The 20,990-nt window shown below is 42.5% G+C and overlaps 2 protein-coding genes across 9 annotated transcripts in view; one reads left to right on the top strand and one right to left on the bottom strand.

The window, feature by feature from the left end:
- Positions 1-16,366, top strand: part of smarcad1a (SWI/SNF-related, matrix-associated actin-dependent regulator of chromatin, subfamily a, containing DEAD/H box 1 a) — a 24,147-nt gene extending 7,781 nt beyond the window's left edge. For 6 of the 7 annotated variants that reach the window (XM_061767877.1, XM_061767878.1, XM_061767876.1 and 3 more), the window contains 18 exons: positions 33-158; positions 734-812; positions 901-1,532; positions 2,656-2,852; positions 2,936-3,026; positions 4,097-4,196; positions 4,523-4,582; positions 4,744-4,819; positions 4,890-5,025; positions 9,432-9,563; positions 10,094-10,189; positions 10,736-10,850; positions 10,936-11,048; positions 11,763-11,951; positions 13,169-13,287; positions 14,121-14,303; positions 15,203-15,312; positions 16,145-16,366. In XM_061767877.1, the coding sequence (XP_061623861.1) occupies positions 33-158; positions 734-812; positions 901-1,532; positions 2,656-2,852; positions 2,936-3,026; positions 4,097-4,196; positions 4,523-4,582; positions 4,744-4,819; positions 4,890-5,025; positions 9,432-9,563; positions 10,094-10,189; positions 10,736-10,850; positions 10,936-11,048; positions 11,763-11,951; positions 13,169-13,287; positions 14,121-14,303; positions 15,203-15,312; positions 16,145-16,206 (2,616 nt within the window). In that variant the 3' untranslated portion in view covers positions 16,207-16,366. The remainder of the gene's footprint in view (positions 1-32; positions 159-733; positions 813-900; positions 1,533-2,655; positions 2,853-2,935; positions 3,027-4,096; positions 4,197-4,522; positions 4,583-4,743; positions 4,820-4,889; positions 5,026-9,431; positions 9,564-10,093; positions 10,190-10,735; positions 10,851-10,935; positions 11,049-11,762; positions 11,952-13,168; positions 13,288-14,120; positions 14,304-15,202; positions 15,313-16,144) is intronic. The other variant, XM_061767879.1, reaches the window with a different exon arrangement.
- prf1.5 (perforin 1.5) lies at positions 15,581-20,990 on the bottom strand. Of its 2 annotated transcripts, none has more exons than XM_061767884.1 (5): positions 20,639-20,990; positions 20,204-20,507; positions 19,860-20,131; positions 18,703-18,844; positions 15,581-18,617 (listed from the first exon to the last, which is right to left on the bottom strand). In XM_061767884.1, the coding sequence occupies exons 2-5, from the start codon at positions 20,465-20,467 to the stop codon at positions 17,730-17,732; spliced, it is 1,566 nt and encodes a 521-aa protein (XP_061623868.1). In that variant the 5' UTR covers positions 20,468-20,507; positions 20,639-20,990; the 3' UTR covers positions 15,581-17,729. The 2 variants fall into 2 exon arrangements, with proteins under 2 accessions (XP_061623868.1, XP_061623867.1); XM_061767883.1 differs by having other exon boundaries at positions 20,204-20,473.

The following is a 20,990-nucleotide window of genomic DNA, read 5'->3' as shown; positions in this document are numbered from 1 at the left end:
CTCCTTTGTCTCTCTGGTATTGAAATGAAAAGTTGTCTGAAGCTGAAGACTATGGCGATTATAATCATGAGGATGATGGAGGAAATGAACCAAGTTGGGAGAAGCAGGAGGCGATGGTCAAAAGGCTACAGAAAAAGTTCCCCAATCAGGACAAAGAGGTAAATATATATAAGGCAAATGTTGTCAAATGCCTTGTTACAGTACACGCGGGGGAATTTTTACAGTTGAGCTTCCACCCATTCAGAATGCTGGCTAACCTCCAATTTTTGGAGATTTGAAGCAATTTTTTAACCTGTTTCCTAAAAGCTATCTTCTGTCTAAAGTGGACCCCTGCATACTCGCAGTCTGGTCGGTTGCAGATTTTTTTCAAATTGTTTTCTTTCTTTTTTTTTGCTTTGCTTTTTCGGGGGTGCCAATGCCAAAAATGCTTATTGATGATTTCTCCCCGCTTCAACAATTTTTGGGCCTTTTGGATTTTGTTTTTTCTCACTACAATTATAACAGGTGTCAATTATCTGCAGACTTTTGCTACTTGTGGTCCAGCCCACTCCCTAACCCCATAATTATAAGGCTTTCAGATTTTTGTTTTCTTTTTTTGTTGATACACAACCGTTCATAAAGTGACCACCATGTCCTCCCAAATAATTCCAACTAGCAAATATGGAGTCGTATATAAAATGGATGGATGTTTGGTTGTGTTTCGTAAACCACACTGATGTCCATCTTATTGTAGGAGCTGCGATCGGTTCTTCAGGAACACAACTGGGATGACGTTGAGGCTCTGCATGCTCTCCTAATGTTCTCTGGCCCAGGTCCCAGCACACCTCGCACACGTTCTCATCAGTCTGTCACCAGCGTCAGTCCCTTCTCATCTGATGCGTCTTTTTTCCTGTCTCACAGATGAGACCAGCTTCAGCTCGCCTGAATACAAACCTAAGGAAGCCCACCACCCCAAGAGCAAGGAGAAGTCTGTAAAGGAGCAAAGCAATGTACACCGGCGTGGATCTTGTGAAAACAAAATGGATGCCAAGGTGAACACACACAAAGATGTGAGTGATACTGACAACAGTTCAGACGCTACAGTGGACAGCGACGATTATTCAGCTGAAGAAGAGGCCAAGCATTCCAGCTCCACCCTCTCCTCGTGGATTACAAAAGACTCGTTCTCCTCTGTCAAGAGAACTACTTCATCTTACCAGAAACCATCCTGCTCCTCCTCGTCCTCCGCCGCACAGATCCTGTCCAGGTTTGCCAGCGGGACCAGTCTGGCCAAGAAGCGAGCGGAAGAGAGAAAGCGCACAGCCCGCGCCGCTGAAGAGCGCTTTAGCTCCGACAACGAAGATGACGCCGACTTGAGCAGTGAGTTTGAAGACTACGATGAAGCGTTGACAAAAACGGGAGGCGTGAAGGAAGAGATCCTTAAGTTCTTTCAGGAGGCCACCATCGATGAGCTAGCACTCATTTCTGGGTGTTCTGTCAAAAAAGCCAATAAGATCATAGAGCTGCGACCCTTTAAAAACTGGCTGAGCCTGGTGAGAAATCTTGCAGTTGTGTAACTTTTGTTGCTAAGCATGCATGCCTGAGAATACAGGTGCATCTCAATGAATTAGAATAACATGGGGAAAAAATATTTATTTTAGTAGTCAAATTCAGAAAGCAAAACTCATATTTCACTACACACAGAGTGAAATATTTCATAGTGTGTCAAATTCACCTCAAGGAATTTTAATCACATTAGGAACAATCAAAATGATTTTTAATATATAAATTAGGTGAGAATGAATCTGCGTAAGGTTCACGTTTTATCACTTTTTGAATTACACTACTGAAATGAATTAACTTTTTTACAGTATTCAAATTTATTGAGATGGGACCCGAGGAAAATTTACATCTATTCTAAGCAGGAAGAAAAGAAGACAGAGATTTTTGGTGTTGCCTGTTGCCATGGCAAGTAATACATTAAATCATAAAAGTATAAATGTAGTCCAATTATGCTACAGCAGTGGACACAAAACTAGTGGAATGTGAAAGTATCATAGTAACAACGATATATAGTATAATGACATGTTGATGAACACCCAGTATGTATTTTGCATGCAAAAAAGAAAAACCTTAATGTGTTGGATGTATGCATGATATTGCACATTGAAGTGAGATTCAACACAGTTTAGTTAATGAGCCATGAATATAAATGGTGTAAAACCATGTATAGTGTGTGTTAATATGCATATTGATTGTCAGTATTGATTGATTGGTTAACTGTCACACACGTATAAAAATAAATCAACCCCTAATATAATGTTGAACATTAAAACAATGCATTACATTTTGATCACAACTGACGCATCTAAACAAATTGGAATGTTCATATTTTCAGTACTGTAGTTCACTATAACAAGTAAAAGTTATTAAATGCAAAGGGCACTTTAGAAGCTAATTCCTACTTAATTTTATATTCAAATAAGTTCAATTGTATCTTATATAATATTCAAATTGCTTGGTGACATTTGGGTTTTAATCAAAATAAAATTACAAAAATACATACAAATTTACTCTGTGCGTATAAATGTGAAACGTAAGACCAGTCACAGGTCCAAAACAAAGTCCTATGTTGTTCGCCTGTTCTCACCATCCCTTCTTTCTTTCACTCCCAAGACCAGTCTGTTCCAGAAGAACAATGGGCTGTCAGAGGAGCTGCTGCTGGGCTGCAAAAGGGTTCTCAAGGAGCGCACCATTGTACGGGGACTCATGTGCAAATGTGAGACCATTTCCTCCAAGATGGTCACGCAAGTCAGAGAAGTGATGATGGCTGGCATGGGGGCAATGCAACAGCCCAGCCTGCTCAATAGCCAGTGAGTGACCTGCAATTTTTTTTAACACTAAATGTCATCTAATTGGTTTGTTATTCCTCGCGCGGATCACATTTGTCTTCCAGGCTCCAGTTGAAGCCCTATCAGCTAATTGGTCTGAAATGGCTGCTGCTCCTGCACGAGCACAACCTGAGCGGTATACTCGCCGATGAGATGGTGAGACACAAGCCACAAGAAGAGCAAGTGTAGCGTAGCAACTACTAGTGCGGTGTTGACCATGTGCATCACTGTCATTTTAAAGGAGATCCTGCTGATTGATTTATTACAGATTGAAATTTGTCCACTGTGTGACATCTGATTCGACTTGTTTCCCCTGTGCAATGAAATTCTTACTTTCCTGTCAACATAATGTAATATATAAAAATATCAAAATATACATAGAGGCATAGCAATACAAAATAAACGATCATAAATCTGTTGTGTACAACACATGCGGGATAATGTGCATCTTGAGCAGATAGAGTTAGTATCAAAACACTAGGAGGTAACTTTAGGCTGTGTGTGTAAACTCCAACTGCATGCATGCTCTTACGGCTGTCAGCTGTTTAGAGTCGGAGGGCAGTAGTAAAGAGTTACTTTTTTAGTAGACGATGCAAGTTTTTGTAATGCACAATTCCTATACAAGGCCTATACAAGTGCTTCCTAAAACAAAGTAATAAATCAATTAAAAGCGGCGAGTGCAGATAATATACTTTCAGTTGTCATACGTCCAGCAGAACTATAACTGAGAGTTTCCCTGCATCTGTGTTTAGGCCGATCTCATTTGTCACCTTAAGCAGAGCTGTCTCAATGTTGGGATGGGGCTTAAAACCTGATTGGAAAGTATCTGATGTATTATTAGACAGGAGAAAGTCAGTAAGTTGTTGGTATCATAGTACCATATACAGCATCCACGAGACACACTGGTGGAAAGTCAATTGAATGGCATTTACATGACAATTCCATACCTTAGTACCAAGTGTTTTTGTCGCTGGAATGACTCAAATGATAAATGTGTTTATGAGTACAGGCTGTGTCCACACTGGGAAGGTGTCATTTTTTTTAAACAGCAAGGACCAGCCCATCATCCCATTTGTTGTTTTAAAATAAATATGGAGTATAATACAATAAAGGGTAGTCTGATCGAAAGCTTGTTTTTTGTTTTGGTTTTTTTTTTCTCCATCCCCCTAAAAGTTATGTTTTAGTGGCTGATATCATGATCCTAATCTGCCTCTTTCTCTGCTCAGGGTTTGGGGAAAACCATCCAGGCTATTGCCTTCTTGGGCCATTTATTCCAGAAGGGAGTAAAGGGTCCTCACCTCATCACTGTGCCCTCCTCTACACTCGGTAACATACACACCCTAAACATTTGAGGGGGGGGGGCAAATTTTAGCCAACCTCCTTACAGTTAGAAGAATGCGGAATGATTTGATACTGATTGCAGGTACTTTCTGTATGAGCCACTACATTAGTTTTTCATCAAGGTTGTGTTAGTCAACTAATTGAGTCAGTCATGTATGTACTGTGCCTTTCAATGTAACCAAAAGAACCAGCTCCATTACATTTAAAATGCATGAAGTGAGCTCTAAAACTCAGCCTCGAGATTGTTATGCAGAATTTACACATGAAGTTCAAATGTTTGTCCACAATACAGATTTTTTTTTGTTTTACAGATAACTGGGTCAGAGAGCTGAAAATGTGGTGTCCCAGTCTTAAAGTGCTAGTTTTTTGTGGTAGGATTTACATACTGTACCTTTTCATATCCGTAGATGGTTTGTGCAGTGATACAATTCTTTGTGTTTGTGCTTAATGGACATTTTAGGATTTGGCAAAAGCGCCCCATTGCCCATTTTCAGTTTTTATGAGACGAAGTGTGCTTCTGTGTGATGTACAGGATCTATGGAGGACCGCCACTACCTCAAGCATGACATCCTCAATGGCGCCGTTGAATTTAACGTCCTCGTCACCACGTGAGTTTCTCAGTTTGCAAAGACCCCGTTATAGAAGAGGGCTCTTCAACGCTGTTCCCCCGTTCTACAGGTACACCCTCGCCACTGGGAAAGACAGCGACCGCAGTATGTTCCGCAAGCTCCGTCTTGCGTACGCCATTTTTGATGAGGGTCACATGCTGAAGAACATGAACTCCCTGCGCTACCGCCACCTCATGTCGATCAATGTGAGTTCACCGGTGTTCTTTGGTAGTGATTCTCAATCCGGGGTCTGCAAAATAATTTGCATTAGATCATGTCATATCATTTAGAAAAGTGTATACCTACTTATGGGGACCAGTGATCCATTAAAACAAACAAACCAAACCAGTTACTCCTCCCTATCTTTTAGCAAATTTAAAATCTCTGATATGATTGTGACAAATCACATACAGGGTGTGTCAGAAAAGTTCCAGGACTGGTGTCACAAAAGCGAAATATTTAATATAAAAACTTCAATCTACAAGTTTTCCCCTTCAACATAATCCCCATGGAGTCTACTGCACCTCCGTCGTCATTGCCATCTTGATGTCAACCACGTTTTCAAAACCGGTCCCCTTGACTGTGACCCCACTCCCTTGGTGAAGCAGCCACGAGTTGTCACGTGTCAAGTCTCTCCTCTTCTCGGGCTCTGAACCAAGAGAAAACAGCAGAATCTCTTTCAAAAACATGCTTGTTGATTGCCTGTCCCATGTTGAAAGGGAGCTATTATAGTTTGGTCTTGAAATATATCTTTTGAGACAGATCCTGGAACCTTTCCGACACCCCACATCCTCCGTGCACACGTAGAGCATTTTTACCTCTTATGCTGTGTACTCATGTGCAGTTGTAAAGGTGACGCAAGGCAACCTCTGCGAAATATTTGTATCTTGCAAGTACACGCTGGGGTCAAAGGTTTACGTCGTCGATAAATTACTGCTTTTGAAACTTGTAATGTTCTGTCATTTTCTTCCATCGGGCTCATTTTTGTTGCATGCAAAACAATGTTAATGATTTTATTTATTTTTTGCTCATGCATTTTCTTGGCAGGAACTTAGCCCGCTAGTCTTGGTTGGCAAAGTTGGCAACATGCTTTTGTGAACTATCTCCTCTCGGTTCAGAGCCATGTTATATTTTAAGCAGTCTACGTCAGGTAGCAATGACTGCTAAATCTTCTTCTTTTCCTTTCGGCTTGTCCCGTTAGGGGTCGCCACAGCGCGTCATCCTTTTCCATGAGAGCCTATCTCCTGCATCCTCCTCTCGAACACCAACTACCAACATGTCTTCCCTCACGACATCCATCAACCTTCTCTTTGGTCTTCCTCGAGCTCTCTTGCCTGGCAGCTCCATCCTCATCATCCTTCTACCAATATACTCACTCTCTCTCCTCTGGACGTGTCCAAACCATTGAAGTCTGCTCTCTCTAACTTTGTCTCCAAAACATCGAACCTTGGCTGTCCCTCTGATGAGCTCATTTCTAATTTTATCCAACCTGGTCACTCCGAGAGCGAACCTCAACATCTTCATTTCCGCCACCTCCAGCTCTGCTTCCTGTTTTCTCTTCAGTGCCACTGTCTCTAATCCATACATCATGGCTGGCCTCACCACTGTTTTATAAACTTTGCCCTTCATCCTAGCAGAGACTCTTCTGTCACATAACACACCTGACACCTTCCTCCACCCGTTCCAACCTGCATGGACCCGTTTCTTCACTTCCTGACCACACTCACCATTGCTCTGGACGGTTGACCCCAAGTATTTAAAGTCCTCTACCCTTGCCATCTCTTCTCCCTGTAGCCTCATTTTTCCCCCACCACCCCTCTCATTCATGCACATATATTCTGTTTTACTTCGGCCAATCTTCATTCCTCTTCTTTCCAGTGCATGCCTCCATCTTTCTAACTGTTCCTCCAGCTGCTCCCTGCTTTCACTGCAGATCACAATGTCATCTGCAAACATCATGGTCCACGGGGATTCCAGTCTAACCTCATCTGTCAGCCTATCCATCACCACTGCAAAAAGGAAGGGGCTCAGGGCTGATCCCTGATGCAGTCCCACGTCCACCTTAAATTCTTCTGTCACACCGACAGCACACCTCACCGCTGTTCTGCTGCCCTCGTACATGTCCTGTATTATTCTAACATACTTCTCTGCCACTCCAGACTTCCGCATGCAGTACCACAGTTCCTCTCTGGGTACTCTGTCATAGGCTTTCTCTAGATCTACAAAGACACAATGTAGCTCCTTCTGACCTTCTCTGTACTTTTCCATCAACATCCTCAAGGCAAATAATGCATCTGTGGTACTCTTTCTAGGCATGAAACCATACTGTTGCTCGCAAATACTCACTTCTGTCCTGAGTCTAGCCTCCACTACTCTTTCCCATAACTTCATTGTGTGGCTCATCAACTTTATTCCTCTATAGTTGCCACAGCTCTGCAGATCACCTTTGTTCTTAAAAATGGGCACCAGTACACTTTTCCTCCATTCCTCAGGCATCTTCTCACGCACTAGAATTCTATTGAACAAGCTGGTCAAAAACTCCACAGCCACCTCTCCTAGATACTTCCATACCTCCACATGAATGTCATCAGGACCAACTGCCTTTCCATTTTTCATTCTCTTTAATGCCTTTCTAACTTCCCCCTTACTAATCATTGCCACTTCCTGGTCCACCACACTTGCCTCTTCTACTCTCCCTTCTCTCTCATTTTCCTCATTCATCAACTCCTCGAAGTATTCTTTCCATCTACCTAGCACACTGCTGGCACCAGTCAACATATTTCCATCTCTATCCTTAATCACCCTAACCTGCTGCACATCCTTCCCATCTCTATCCCTCTGTCTGGCCAGCCTGTATAGATCATTTTCTCCTTCTTTAGTGTCCAACCTGCCATACATGTCATCATATGCCTCTTGTTTTGCCTTTGCCACCTCTACCTTTGCCCTGTGTCGCATCTCAATGTATTCCTTTCGCCTCTCCTCGGTCCTCTCAGTGTCCCACTTCTTCTTAGCTAACCGTTTTCCTTGTATGATTTCCTGTACTGTGAGGTTCCACCACCAAGTCTCCTTCTCTCCTTTCCTGCCAGAAGATACACCAAGTACTCTCCTGCCTGCTTCTCTGATCACCTTGGCTGCAGTGGTCCAGTCTTCTGGAAGCTCTTCCCGTCCACCGAGAGCCTGTATCACCTCTTCCCGAAAAGCTGCACAACACTCGTCCTGTCTCAGCTTCCACCACATGGTTCTCTTCTCTGCCTTTGTCTTCCTAATTTTCCTCCCCACCACCAGAGTCATCTTACACACCACCATCCTATGCTGTCTAGCCACACTCTCCCCTACCACTACCTTACAGTTGGTAACCTCCTTCAGATTACATCGTCTGCACAAGATGTAATCCACCTGTGTGCTTCTACCTCCGCTCTTGTAGGTCACCCTATGTTCGTGCCTCTTCTGGAAAAAAGTGTTCACTACAGCCATTTGCATCCTTGTTGCAAAGTCTACCACCATCTGTCCCTCCAAGTTCCTTTCCTGGATACCGTACTTACCCATCACTTCTTCATCACCCTTATTACCTTCACCAACATGTCCATTACAATCTGCACCAATTACGACTCTCTCTCTGTCTGGGATGCTCAGAACTACATCATCTAGCTCCTTCCAGAATTTCTCTTTCACCTCTAGGTCACATCCTACCTGTGGGGCATAGCCACTAATCACATTACACATAACACCCTCAATTTCAAATTTCAGCCTCATCACTCGATCTGATACTCTTTTCACCTCCAAGACATTCTTAGCCAACTCTTCTTTTAAAATAACCCCGACTCCATTTCTCTTCCCATCTACACCATGGTAAAATAATTTAAACCCTGCCCCTAAACTTCTAGCCTTACTGCCTTTCCACCTGGTCTCCTGGACACACAATATATCAACCTTTCTCCTAATCATCATGTCAACCAACTCCCGAGATTTTCCTGTCATAGTCCCAACATTCAAAGTCCCCACATTCAGTTCTAGGCTCTGTGTTTTCCTCTTCTCTTTCTGCCAAAGAACCCGCTTTCCACCTCTTCTTCTTCTTCTTCTTTGACTTCGACTTCGACTTCGACCCACAGTAGCTGAATTTCCAACAGCGCCCTGCAGGTTGACGGCGCCGGTGGCGGACGTTGTTAACCCGGGCCATGACCGATCCGGTATGGAATTCTTTGGATGAACGCTCATATTTGTTTGGCAAGGTTTTAAGCCGGATGCCCTTCCTGACGCAACCCTCTGCATTTATCCGGGCTTGGGACCGGCCTACAGTTTGCACTGACTTGTGCCCCCCATAGGGCTGCATTCAATGACTGCTAAATATTTAATTGAATAAAATGTTCAATGAATATGGTTAAGTAGCTTTCGATTAAACGGGTTGAAATGTTCAAGAAATAAATAATTCCTTTTGCGTTCAGGGCTGCACGAGGTAGTTAAGTTAATAGTTGGCGCTAAGATTATGAGGAGGTCTTTGGGAAAAGATTCTCCTCATAAGTGGTACCTGGACCTTTTAAAGTTCTATTGTGCCTTCAAAACTGCCGCCATCAGCGTGTTAATTCTTGCTGCCCATCTCTTCTTCTCCTTTCAGGCGCAGCATCGTTTACTGCTCACTGGCACGCCATTACAAAACAACCTCTTAGAACTGATGTCACTGCTCAACTTCATCATGCCGTCCATGTTCTCTAGCTCCACCACGCAGCTCTCCAAGATGTTTTCTATGGTATTTCTATGGCTTTTTTCCCATCTCTGTGAAGAACATAGCACACAGGATTGAAACAGATGGTAAAAATATATGTATATAAATACAATAATCCTCCACTAACCACAACTAAACTTAGCTCCTCCCGACATACAAAGAAGTTAGTCTCGCTGTCTAGATGCATCACTTAAATACAATTTCCTCACACCAACTGCTGTTTTCCTATTAGCCTTGTGGCAACTTAGTGTTATAGAAAGAGCAGAATACTGCAAATAGGGGAGTTTTTGAGCAAATAGCTGAGGATAAGTTCCACAGAAAAATATGAGAATTTGTCTATAACGAATTGCAAAAATGCTGGGATTTACTGAAAATATTTTAAAAATATAAACATTTTGTGAAAAAAGTAGAAAATGTCATGTGAAATGAGTTCTTTTCTGAGAAGAACATTTTTGTGTAAAGCTCTTATTTTACATGAAAACAATTTTAAATGTGAAGTGAAAATGTTTTATTTTTTATTTTTCTGCCTCTTCCATGCATTTTGCTTTCTGTAGAAGTCCCATGAGGAGCAGAGTCAATTTCAGAAAGATCGCATCTCTCAAGCCAAACGCATTATGAAACCTTTCATCCTTCGAAGAGTTAAGAATGAGGTAAGTCATTGTATTCTGTAGCTAAGATGTTTTTTAGTCTTCCCTTGACCTCCAGTGAAAAGTTATTATACTTGCTGTTCTTTAGCATCAAAATACAGTTTTTACAATCCGCTAAAGTGGTAAAATGTTCATTCTGTCAGCAGTCATTTAAAAACAGTACAGGGAGGCCTTGGTTTACATTTTATGTTGGTGATAATTAGTGTTTGTCGTTCCAAATGATGCGTTCAATGCAGCATTGTTTTGGAATTGTTTTGCAGTACTACTTGGAAATGTGCATGGGCCAAGGAAAAACCCGTTAAATATTGGTACATATAGATTCCCCCCCCCCCCCTTAATAACATGCAATATTTTGTTCAGTTGTCTTTAATTTCTTAATGATTGAACCAGTGAATCTTGGCAAAGGTCGACTGAATGTTGCTCTAGTATAATTTCTGTACTTGGTTGCTTTCCAAATTCTGCTGGAACATCCTGAACCTTTCTGTGGCAGTATTATGATGGGAAAAATCACTTGTTGATCTTAGTATTTTCCACTCCCCTCATTTCCAGGTCCTCAAACAGCTGCCTGACAAGGAAGAAAAGGTGGAGTACTGCTCCATGAGTGAGAAGCAGCAGGTTTTCTACCAGACGCTCCTGAAAAAACTCAAGGATTCCGCCGGCGAGAGTAAGCCATGTTTCCCACGACACGTACGCGCGCACACACAAAAAGTCTTAAGGCCACTCTCTGACCTAATTTGTTGTCCTCACAGAACGAGAGTTGTCTGTGATGATGCAGTTAAGGAAGATGGCCAACCACCCTCTGCTTCATCGGCAGTACTACACTACAGAGAAGCTCAAAGCCATGAGCGAACTCATGCTAAAGGTAAGTTTATACCCGCCCACCAAGCGTATTTGTACTAGGGCTGGGCGATTCATCATTTTATCGGTTAATTTGAGTATGTCAGGCTGATTTATTGGTTTGAAATAGATTTTTTTTTTTTTGTCAGCTTCCATTGTTCAAAGAATGCCTCCACTGATGTGCACACAACAGTCAGCGTTGCTGACCCCGCTAGTGACTCTTTCTCAAAAATATGAGCAGTGGGTTCAATTCACGCTAAGAAGCGCACAACATGAGAAGAATCATTTCTGCATTGTTTTGCCTATGACGAAAAAGGAGCCCAGTGGAAGATTGATTGCCAAAGACGTGGTGCCCATTTATTCATTGCGAACATCAGTGATTTATCGACCTATTGGAAACTTTTGACCTGAAGAATGCAAAGCAAGGCTGGCAACAGAATTTAGAGCAGGGCAGGATAAGTATTTCATAACTTTAACTGTAATTTACTAATTAGCTGGATGTACTGAACTAGATGAAGAATGTTGACCTTCAGGCAGTGTGGTGGAGTCCAAGACTGGCTTAAGAATGGGTTTTAACGTCATTTGCTTTTCCTATTGGAGGGAAGGGAAAAAATCGATTTGGAATTACAAAATTGATTTTTATGGAAAAGAAACAAGACCGTATCACCCAGCCCTAATTTGTACTGAAGTTCTGATTGATGTAAACCAAAAATGACAAGACTCTGTCCTTCTTCGTCAGGAGCCAACTCACCACGACGCAAATGCTGCCTGCATCCAGGAGGACATGGCGGTCATGTCTGACTTTGAGCTGCATCGTCTGTGTCAGCAGTACGCTTCCATCAGTTCCTACCAGCTGGAGAACAGTCAGCTCCTCGACTCTGGGAAGTTCCATTGGCTCACCGAGAGACTGGCATCACTCAAAGACAAGGTTCACAGCACATTGCGCCAACGCGTATACAGCAGGATCTTCAAAGTATAACACGATCTGTTCCATGAAGCTGGTTGACGCGATTTGTATTACAAAATAAATCGCGTGTAGTGAATTATCTCCAGGCTCACACTGTTGTAGTCCATCCATCCATTTCCTTTACCGCTTCTCCTCACACGGGTCGCGAGCGTGCTGGAGCCTATCCCAGCTATCTTCGGGCGAGAGGCGGGGTACACCCTGAACTGGTCGCCAGCCAATCGCAGGGCACTGTTGTAGTCATAAAACCTTGATTAACTGTAAAGGCAGTGTTTTAAGTAACATTTTAACATTCCAGTGAAGAATAGACTCAAGAAAAACTACTGAACCTGAACTGAAGATACCTGGCAGACGTGTAATTGCGAGGGAACAGGACAGTGTTTTCACAGTGATACTGTCGCTTTTTGGCATTTATAGGCATTGCAGGAATTAATAACCGTTTCTGGTTCGATGGTTGCCATCACTCATATTCACCATTAATTTTGTGGCGACATCACAAAATGTAACCCCCAAAAAAATTTGTGGAGGTAATCCTTTAGATCGCAGGTGTCAAACTGGTGGCCCAGGGGCCAGATCCAGCCCGCCACATCATTTTATGTGGCCCGTGAAAGCAAATCAAAATTGCTCATTGTGTTCTGGTGTAATACCATTGAGATATTTGCTAGCATTTTGTTGTTACCAATCCCCCTTTGAAAAGAAATGTAATAGTTAAAAAACATGTTTTATAGGCTTCTGATTTCAAAACTGGTTATTAATCAATGTGTTGTGTATACTATATGTAATTATAATATATGTGGTAATCTTTCATTTATATGGGTTCACCGTTGTAGCGGCCCTCCGAGGGAAAAGTCATAACTACAATGTGGGCCGTGACAAAAATGAGTTTGACACCCCTGCTTTAGATGCTTATATTTGCTGCGGTCTCCCGTGGTGATTTTTCTCGACTGCCAAGTTTTGCCTGAGTTGAGGCATGTTTTCCGAAACATTTTGGTTGGACTTCGTTCTACTGTTTGACTTTGAATGTTCCGCTGTTTGCATGCACATGTGTGCAGTGTTTGTATTTTTGTGTAGTGTTTTGTATGTATGTATGTGTGTGTGTGTGTGTGCGCCTGTAGTGTGTCAGCTGATCACACAGTTGGTGGTTTAAATTGGGCCTCATGGTGTCTGTTTCATTATAACAGGGAGACAGAGTTGTTCTATTCAGTCAGTTCACTATGATGCTGGACATCGTGGAGGTACTGATGAAACATCTCAAGCATCGCTACATTAGACTGGACGGCTCCACGCCAATAGCAGACAGGTCAGCTCACACAATTTTTTCGGGCTGCACGATATTTGGTTTGAGGATCGTCATCGCGATGTACGTGCGCGCAATAGTCAGTCACATCGCAGGGTATGCTGCAATTTTGGAATGGAATCAACTAATATTAAAAAGTGACCAGCAGAGGGACCTATTTGGACATGGTCAAAGATTAAAAGGCAGCAAAAGCAGCACATGGACAATTTTGCTTCTCAAAATGAAACGCGGCAGCTGCATGAGTGCGTGAGGTGTATTCAGGACACTGCGTAAATGGGAGTGAATGTTTTGTAATACAGTACATAATTGTAAAAATGGATTACTAGGAAAGTTATTATTTGTAAGGACAGAAGTCCTTTTTTGTTGTAATTCCTCATTTAAAAAAAAAAAACTTTTTCATGTTTTTGCCATTGTACGGTGAAAGCTCCTACTAGTGTGGATTGATTGGGTGGCAACAATGGGGAAATGAAATGCCACTGTTTTGAGGGTAACAGCCCATCAGAAACATATTTTTTTTTTTTTTAAAGTTTGTTTTTGGACTGGTGAATTTAGTTCAAAATTTTGGATTAACTATGACCTGAACTAGTTCATTTTTGGAAGTGAACTGAGCTTTGAACTAGTTTGCATAGAAAATGAACTTTCCCAACACTGATCCTGTATTATTTCACATTGCAATATATGTCGAAGGTTTTAAAACATTTAAATTAAATTAAATTGTAATGTAATTTATTTTCCCTTACTGTCGTGCAGCCCTACTATTTCTGGAGGAGATTAATTTGAAATAATATCCAATCCAATGTGTTTAATGTTTGTGTATGCCTTCTTGTCCTACGCAGAATTGTGCTGATTGACGAGTTCAACAATGACACCGATGTGTTCGTGTTCCTGCTGTCGACCCGCGCCGGCGGCCTTGGCATCAACCTCACTTCGGCCAACGTTGTCATCTTGCACGACATCGACTGGAACCCCTACAACGACAAGCAGGCCGAGGACCGCTGTCACCGCTTGGGTCAGACCAGGTACAATGGAACACATACAGTAGAAATGTTGTGAGCATTTAACATACAAGTGTTTCAGATGTAGTGCAACATGTTCAAATTAGCCATCTTTCATTGCAATTTTAGGTGGCATAAGCGGGGTACACACACACTCACAATGATTTTCAACATCTTAACTGCTTTGAAAATGTGAGCGAGGTTACACATGATGAAGTGAAAATATTGCCGTGTGTGTTCCTAAAGCATTCAGTGTGCAATGTACTCAAGATTACCAACACAGCAAACCACACACACAACAAAGTCACGTGAGAGGCAGCATGTTGCCACAGAGCATCCCAAAAATACATATAGAAGAAAAATAGTAGTAGCAGAAGAAGCTAGGTTACTATGATCTTATCTGGTAACTGCAGTACAGTTGCAAACTTATGCTTGTCATTTTTTATTATGGTGAATCGTTTGTGTATTAATGGAAGACTCTAGATTTTCCTTTGGCTGGGGACCAGTTCACGGTGTACCCCGCCTCTCACCTGAAGTCCGTGGCTTAGCCCAATTCTGTGTTGACCACGCACATAAGGATTTGCGATCGTAAATATTGAACAGGTTTTACATTTATTATTGCCGGCCGCGACAATCTTACGAAACGACAGTCTTAACACAACCCACACCACTGGATAATTGTTCAGCGTAATCTTTCAGAGACTCTGAGAATCAGCCGTTTGCTGACTTTGATGGGAAATGCTGACGCTCTGTGGAGTGTACCCTGCTTTTAAACTCGCTTCACGCTGACTTTGAATTCGACAGGACAAAGGGTCGTTTTACAGAATATAACACTTTTGTTGTGTACTATACAATAGTGTAGGAAAGAAAACACTGCACCCCCCCCCCCCCCCCCCCTACCCACCCTCTGGTTTGTGTATCAGGACTGTGCAAGTAATCAAGCTGATCAGTAAAGACAGCATTGAGGACGGTATACTGCAGCTGGGCCAGAAGAAACTCAAGCTGGAGCAGGACATGACAACTGCTGAGCAGTGTAAGGAGTGGACGTGTACACGCGCTCGCGCGCACAAACTCACGCGCACACAAACATTACACTTGCTTCCAACTCTATATTGAATTACTTTTTGGTCGATGCGTTGCGTTTTTATGATACCACTGCGATCAAGAGGAGGTTTGCGAACACACTTTTTCCTCAAATAGTGGCCTCCATTATACTTTGTGATTAAACCCTTAGGGAAAGAAAATAACAAATGGTGCCTCTCGATGGCATGATACTGGTAAATTATCACAATACACCTGTGTAATAATATTATAATTATATTTATTGCCGTCTAATGTATCTCCAATCCAAAAGATTTTTACTTGATCTGAAACATAAAAAACATATCTTAACATTTTTATTAGATGCTTTTCTTTGAACAGCGATATGATGTGATAATACATAGTAATACATGCAAATACATTATATTAAGTATCATTTAGTTTTGAAAATAAATGTAAGTGTAAATGGTTTTGTGTTTATGTGCCCTGCAATTGACTGGCGAAGTCAGCTAGAAAAGGGTCACTTACCCAGCAAAGAAAATGTATGAATGAATTAATAATACAATCTATGATTTTTCAAAAATAATTTACATCAGTTAAAGCACCAAGAAATGCGTGGTCTCCACAGAGTGCCACTTTTTGAGGAAATAGGCTATTGATAACAGGAAGTGAAATTACAAATTAAGCACTGTAATTGAATTCATGTTTTGCTCATGTTTTGTCATTTTAACAAACAAAAGCCATTTTTGATTGTCGTGGCAAGATTTGCTGCATTTTACCATTCTGACGTATATAAAATGAAAACCAGTGTTTTATGTTTTTAGGTGATGAAGGGGCCATACCTGAAGATATGGCGTCTTTGCTCAAAGCGTCATTGGGGATGTGATATTCAGTCACACAAAACTTGAAACTTAGGGGACAAAAAGTATTTCATTTAGTTCAATGATCCCAGGCAGGCTTGAGTTTTGACTAAAAACACACTGGAACACATTTGAAAACCATCTGCTGACCACATTTATATATTAAAAAAAAAAAAAAAAAAAAAACGAAGCTGGTTTTGATTCAACAAATTTTGTGCCTTTTTTGTCATTAAACTCAATGGTCTCGTGCAGTCCCACCAAACTGATAGTAATGCAGCCTTTGTCGGAAGGCACCATCAATCTTCATATTCTTTTGATACATGGACCAAACCCTTTTATAACAACATTTTAATCTTGACTGTTGATCAATTTGTATATTCATGGAAGCTTAACTGTACTGTCATCATCCAAGCAAGACTTTGCCAGGACTCATAAGGTCAGTACATTTCTTCGGAAATGAACGCAAGTTTCAGCAAACGTGGCTGTTTTGTTATACCCCAAGATGTCCACTGGTGTGCGTGGCGATTCCGTTCTTTTCTACAGTGTCACCACCCCATTTATAAACAAAAACGTTAAGAGTTTGACCTATTAATATTAGCAGTCTATTTGTATTGGTACTTTCTTCAAAGTCACCCAAATATTTGCTAAAAGTAAAACAAGCTTGTTCCCTTCTAGTCCCATTGCAAAATTGAAAAGAGCAAAAGTAGTGGATGATGCATTTAATGTAATAGTTCCTTTTGCCGGGCATATTTCTGAAGCTTTGGCCTTGCATTGGAGGTGGTGATGAGTCTTGGAACCAGCTGCTACATCCTTGTACTGTACGACTTCTTAATATGTTGTAAGTGTTCATGTTACCTTTTAAAATGTTTTTGTTATGCAGATTTGTATGTTGTTGTTTTTTTGTCAATTTGAATTGAATACCTTCAATAAATACAAACATGTTTGCGTAAATAAGGTGACTATTTGTGTAGTTGTGCAAACAAAGTACCAACAAACCTGGAATATTTGTACACAACAGGAGGACGCTTGCTCTTTGAGGTTAGGTTTTGGAAATGTTTGGTCTGAGTGAGATTTCATGTAAATGACCATGATGATCCAGTTCAGAGGAGCTTTATTGAGAATTTTGAGGAGAATATAAACATTCCTGGCCATTTTATGCCATTTTTGTCTCTGTCTTGAAAGATAAACCTGCCATTTTAAGATTTATTGCACATTGAATGATTCATTCGGAGACCCAAATGATCACCAAAAAATGGTCATCAAGATCATAACATCAAACCACTACAGGATTCTAAAGTCGAGGTAAGTCTAAAGTATGCGGTATGAAAGGGAAGTGATATGGTTGCGTCTATAAATGAGCATGGTAATGTTTGTTTTTCTAAGTAAATTGGGCACTGTACTGGATGTCAAAACAAACCCTAATCACACTTTTCTGCAATAGGATGTTGCTTCGGTAAATTTGGTGGGGTTATCATGCTGACTGTTCCAAGGAAAATCTCTTTGTAATTCATAAAGAAGATATTACCATCAAATCAACAATAAGACCCTATTAAACCGCAGTTGGGGAGTACCGTCCGCACCTGAAGCCTGACAAGTGAGCATCGCACTTGATGCTGTATGAAAAGTAGAGGACTCCTTTTCTCAACTGACAACTCAGAGAATGAGTTCCTCGCTCGGGAAAGATGATGCAAACGCCTGCTTGGTCGTTGTAAAGAACATCTCTGTCCCAGACTTCAAACCTCAACTCTTGCCCCACATCCACCGAACTGAAGTAATAGGTGGCATTCCAAACTGGGTTGTCGTCGTCCAACACTGTAGCCGTCTCCTCGTAGATGCCATTGTAGAAGATCTTCACGTAGGCGTCCGTTTTGGTGAAGGTGTCGGCCTTGAGACCGGCGGCTCGGTGGATCTCCAGTTTGAAAGCGCCACGGCCTGCCCGCAGTGGACAGCAGTTGTGGTCCAGGTTGGGAGTTGGGGAGCAGTTCTTTAAACCCAGCTGGTCCTCCTGAAGCTTGTTCTCTTGGATGTACTCTGAGATGATTGCCCTCAGATTAGCGCTGATTTGAGAGTCCTCCACCAGATGGTGCAGGGGGAAAATCGCGTAGGAAACCACGTCCGGGTTGTCTTGGAGGCTGTTCATCCAGCTGTGGTAGGCGTCAGAAGGGTCCTGCTGGTAGAGGATGTCCGGAAAGTATTTCTCCCCTCCAGTGACCTCAATCTTATGGGTCATGAAGCCTTGATAGAAGCCCATGCTCATGTTGCCCTTCATGAGTTTGTCGCACTTGTTGGAGTAGGATGCATTGGCAGGGAGGAAACCCAAGGCTATGCGGAGTTCAGCATTCAAGCAGTTTTTGATCTCTGCCTCTGTAAAGCCCTTCAGTGTGGCCAAGCAAGTCCGGAACGCTGTGATTCGCATCACTTTGCCACCAAGTTGAACCTCGGAAATACAATCAAACAAAAGTAAGTCGCTGCATTATTCCCATAGCGAAGAGACTGACTGTGTGGCCTTATCTGCATCTGACCTGGTGGATGTAATGTGTTCCGTATGTGGCGATCAACCGTCTGTACAGGGCTTTGCTTTGGCTTGTAACTGTGTTCCGAGGGAGTCCTTTCAGATGCTTTGTGAACGCTGCACTCAGCTGGGGGTGGTCAGCCAGCCTGTAGCTGAAACAATAAGAGGAATTGGAAGTTAACATACTGAGAGTGGCTATTTTGTTCCCCATGGGTAGTCTGGTTCATTGTGAATGCTTCAAACGTTTACTTTCTTTCATCCTGTAGTCGCTAGTAAAGGCAGTCTGTCTGTCTGTTTCCTGTACTGGTTGGCCTCATTAGGATCTGGGGTGAGCTTGTGCCTATCCCAGCAGACTTTGGTCGCCAGAGGTTTCAGTGAGCTTTAGCATTTCATGTTATTGGAATGTGGGAGGAAGCTGGAGTACCCAGAGAAAACGAAATGCAAATTCCACACAGGAAGGTTGGTGCCTAGATTTGAACACCGAACCTTGTGCTTACCCCTAGTCAGACATACTATTAGTTTAGTGGTAACCAACCTTTGAGCCAAGGGATATATTTTGCTTTGGATGAATCTCACAGCACACCACCAAACAAGCGTGTCACAAAAGTATGCAGTCTAATGAAATAACATTGTCTATTTACGCAGAACTTTACTTCAGTAGTTGAACACAAAGCTGTGCTGTTGTATGAATGGCAAATGGCGAATACACAGGTCAATTGTACCTTGAACAAAGAAAATAACTCGGACCAATTAAGTGAAATTGCCCGATTGGCTGGCAACCAGTCCAGGGTGTTCCCCGCCTCTCGCCCGAAGTCAGCTGGAATAGGCTCCAGCACACCTGCAACCCTAATGAGGATAAGCAATATAGAAAATTCTTTGATGGATACACGAAATTGGATAGTTACCCACAACACACCTGATTATCTCTCACGGAATAGTAGTTGGGAATCACAACACCTAGTCCACAGTGCTGCCCAGTAAAAACGGTCTGTTTTGACAAATAACCAACTGTGAGCTGCTTGTTTTAGGTTAAACGTGAACTTAGAATTGCCCTTTGTCACACGTGTGGAGATATTAGCACAGACCTTTTCATTTTGATGAAGCATCAAATAACTTTAGTGAGTTTTGTGAGCACAGATGTGGTCTGTAGTTGGTCAGTTGTTTTACCTGTAGTAGGTGCAACTGATTTCATGTATGGCAAAAGTGGCCTTGTCCACGCTGTGCTGCGAGCGAGCGAACTTGGCCAAGTCCGAGCGGCTCCCTCCCAGCACTACCTTGCCGATCTGATCCAGGCGCAAACCCACACCCCAGTTGTTGTTCACCAATGAGCTGGAGCTGCGCAGCAGGGAGTCCACAGAGTGGTGGAGGGCACTAGAAAGCTGCTTGCTGCAACGGCTGAAGGATCGCCAGTCAAGCACAGAAGTTGGGAGCTTCTGAATCTAGTCATGGGGGGAAAAAAAGGACAGTGTGGAACAAATAATGTTGAATGTGCAGAATTCAGCAGTAATCACCTGTCCTTTGTGGAAGCGGTTTGGGCACAGTGTGCATGTGTTGTTGTCAGCCAGAGGACCCTTGACATTAATGACATAAGCCCCAGTCCGACGCATCCGGACCACATCGAAACCCTCCCCAGCGAGGTTATAGCCGGGCACGAAGGGAGCGTTTTCACACTGTGTCGCAGAGCCGAGGCGACACGCTCGGACCCTGCCGACCTCCAGGATGACTGGCAATGCCAACACCAATGAAACAAAGCTGCTGCTTCGGAATCCTGGCATTGTTACCTTGTGGAGTGAATTGGTATTCAGTGAACTCTCACTGAATACATACAACAAATCAGCTTCTAGGCATTGCAGCTTAAAGAACGGGAGCTTTTAATCCTACCACAGATGTGAAAACATGCTCTCAATATTTTAAAGATTTCATACTCAAGGAAACTGCTCACTTACCTCTGATTGGGTTTTATCGTTCAAAATGGTGCAGAAATTCCCCTTCAGAATTTTGTCTTTGTCCTCTAAGCCTCAGTGGCATCAGCAACAATGGGACAGTCTAAACTCTTGGTCCTGCTGGACATTAAGCTGCAGACTGGCAGAGATTCCGGCTAGCGACTCACTTTTGTCTGTGATTCGCTGTTTGAAAAACACCAAGGAGGGAATTCATAGCTCAGGGCTTTTCATGTCTGTCTGTCTTTTTTTTTTTGCGCTCTCGCTCTCTCACTCCTTTAGGCTGTTCCAATTTCCTCAGCATGAGACGGTTTGTTTCATGTTCAAGATCGCCTCCCTTTCCCTCACAGCTGGGTGG

The sequence above is a fragment of the Phyllopteryx taeniolatus genome, chromosome 3 (genome assembly GCF_024500385.1).
Source record: "Phyllopteryx taeniolatus isolate TA_2022b chromosome 3, UOR_Ptae_1.2, whole genome shotgun sequence".
NCBI lineage: Eukaryota > Metazoa > Chordata > Actinopteri > Syngnathiformes > Syngnathidae > Phyllopteryx > Phyllopteryx taeniolatus.
Note: the sequence above shows the minus strand (reverse complement) of the source record. Positions and strands in the feature narration are given on the sequence as shown.

What these genes read in the sequence shown, in the direction of transcription:
- prf1.5 (XM_061767884.1), bottom strand. Translation starts at nt 20,467, where the DNA reads ATGCCAGGATTCCGAAGCAGCAGCTTTGTTTCATTGGTGTTGGCATTG. An exon ending in ACCGCTTCCACAAAGGACAG is followed by an intron (nt 20,132 to 20,203) that starts GTGATTACTGCT and finishes CCCCATGACTAG; the next exon opens with ATTCAGAAGCTCCCAACTTC. An exon ending in ATCAGTTGCACCTACTACAG is followed by an intron (nt 18,845 to 19,859) that starts GTAAAACAACTG and finishes TTATTGTTTCAG; the next exon opens with CTACAGGCTGGCTGACCACC.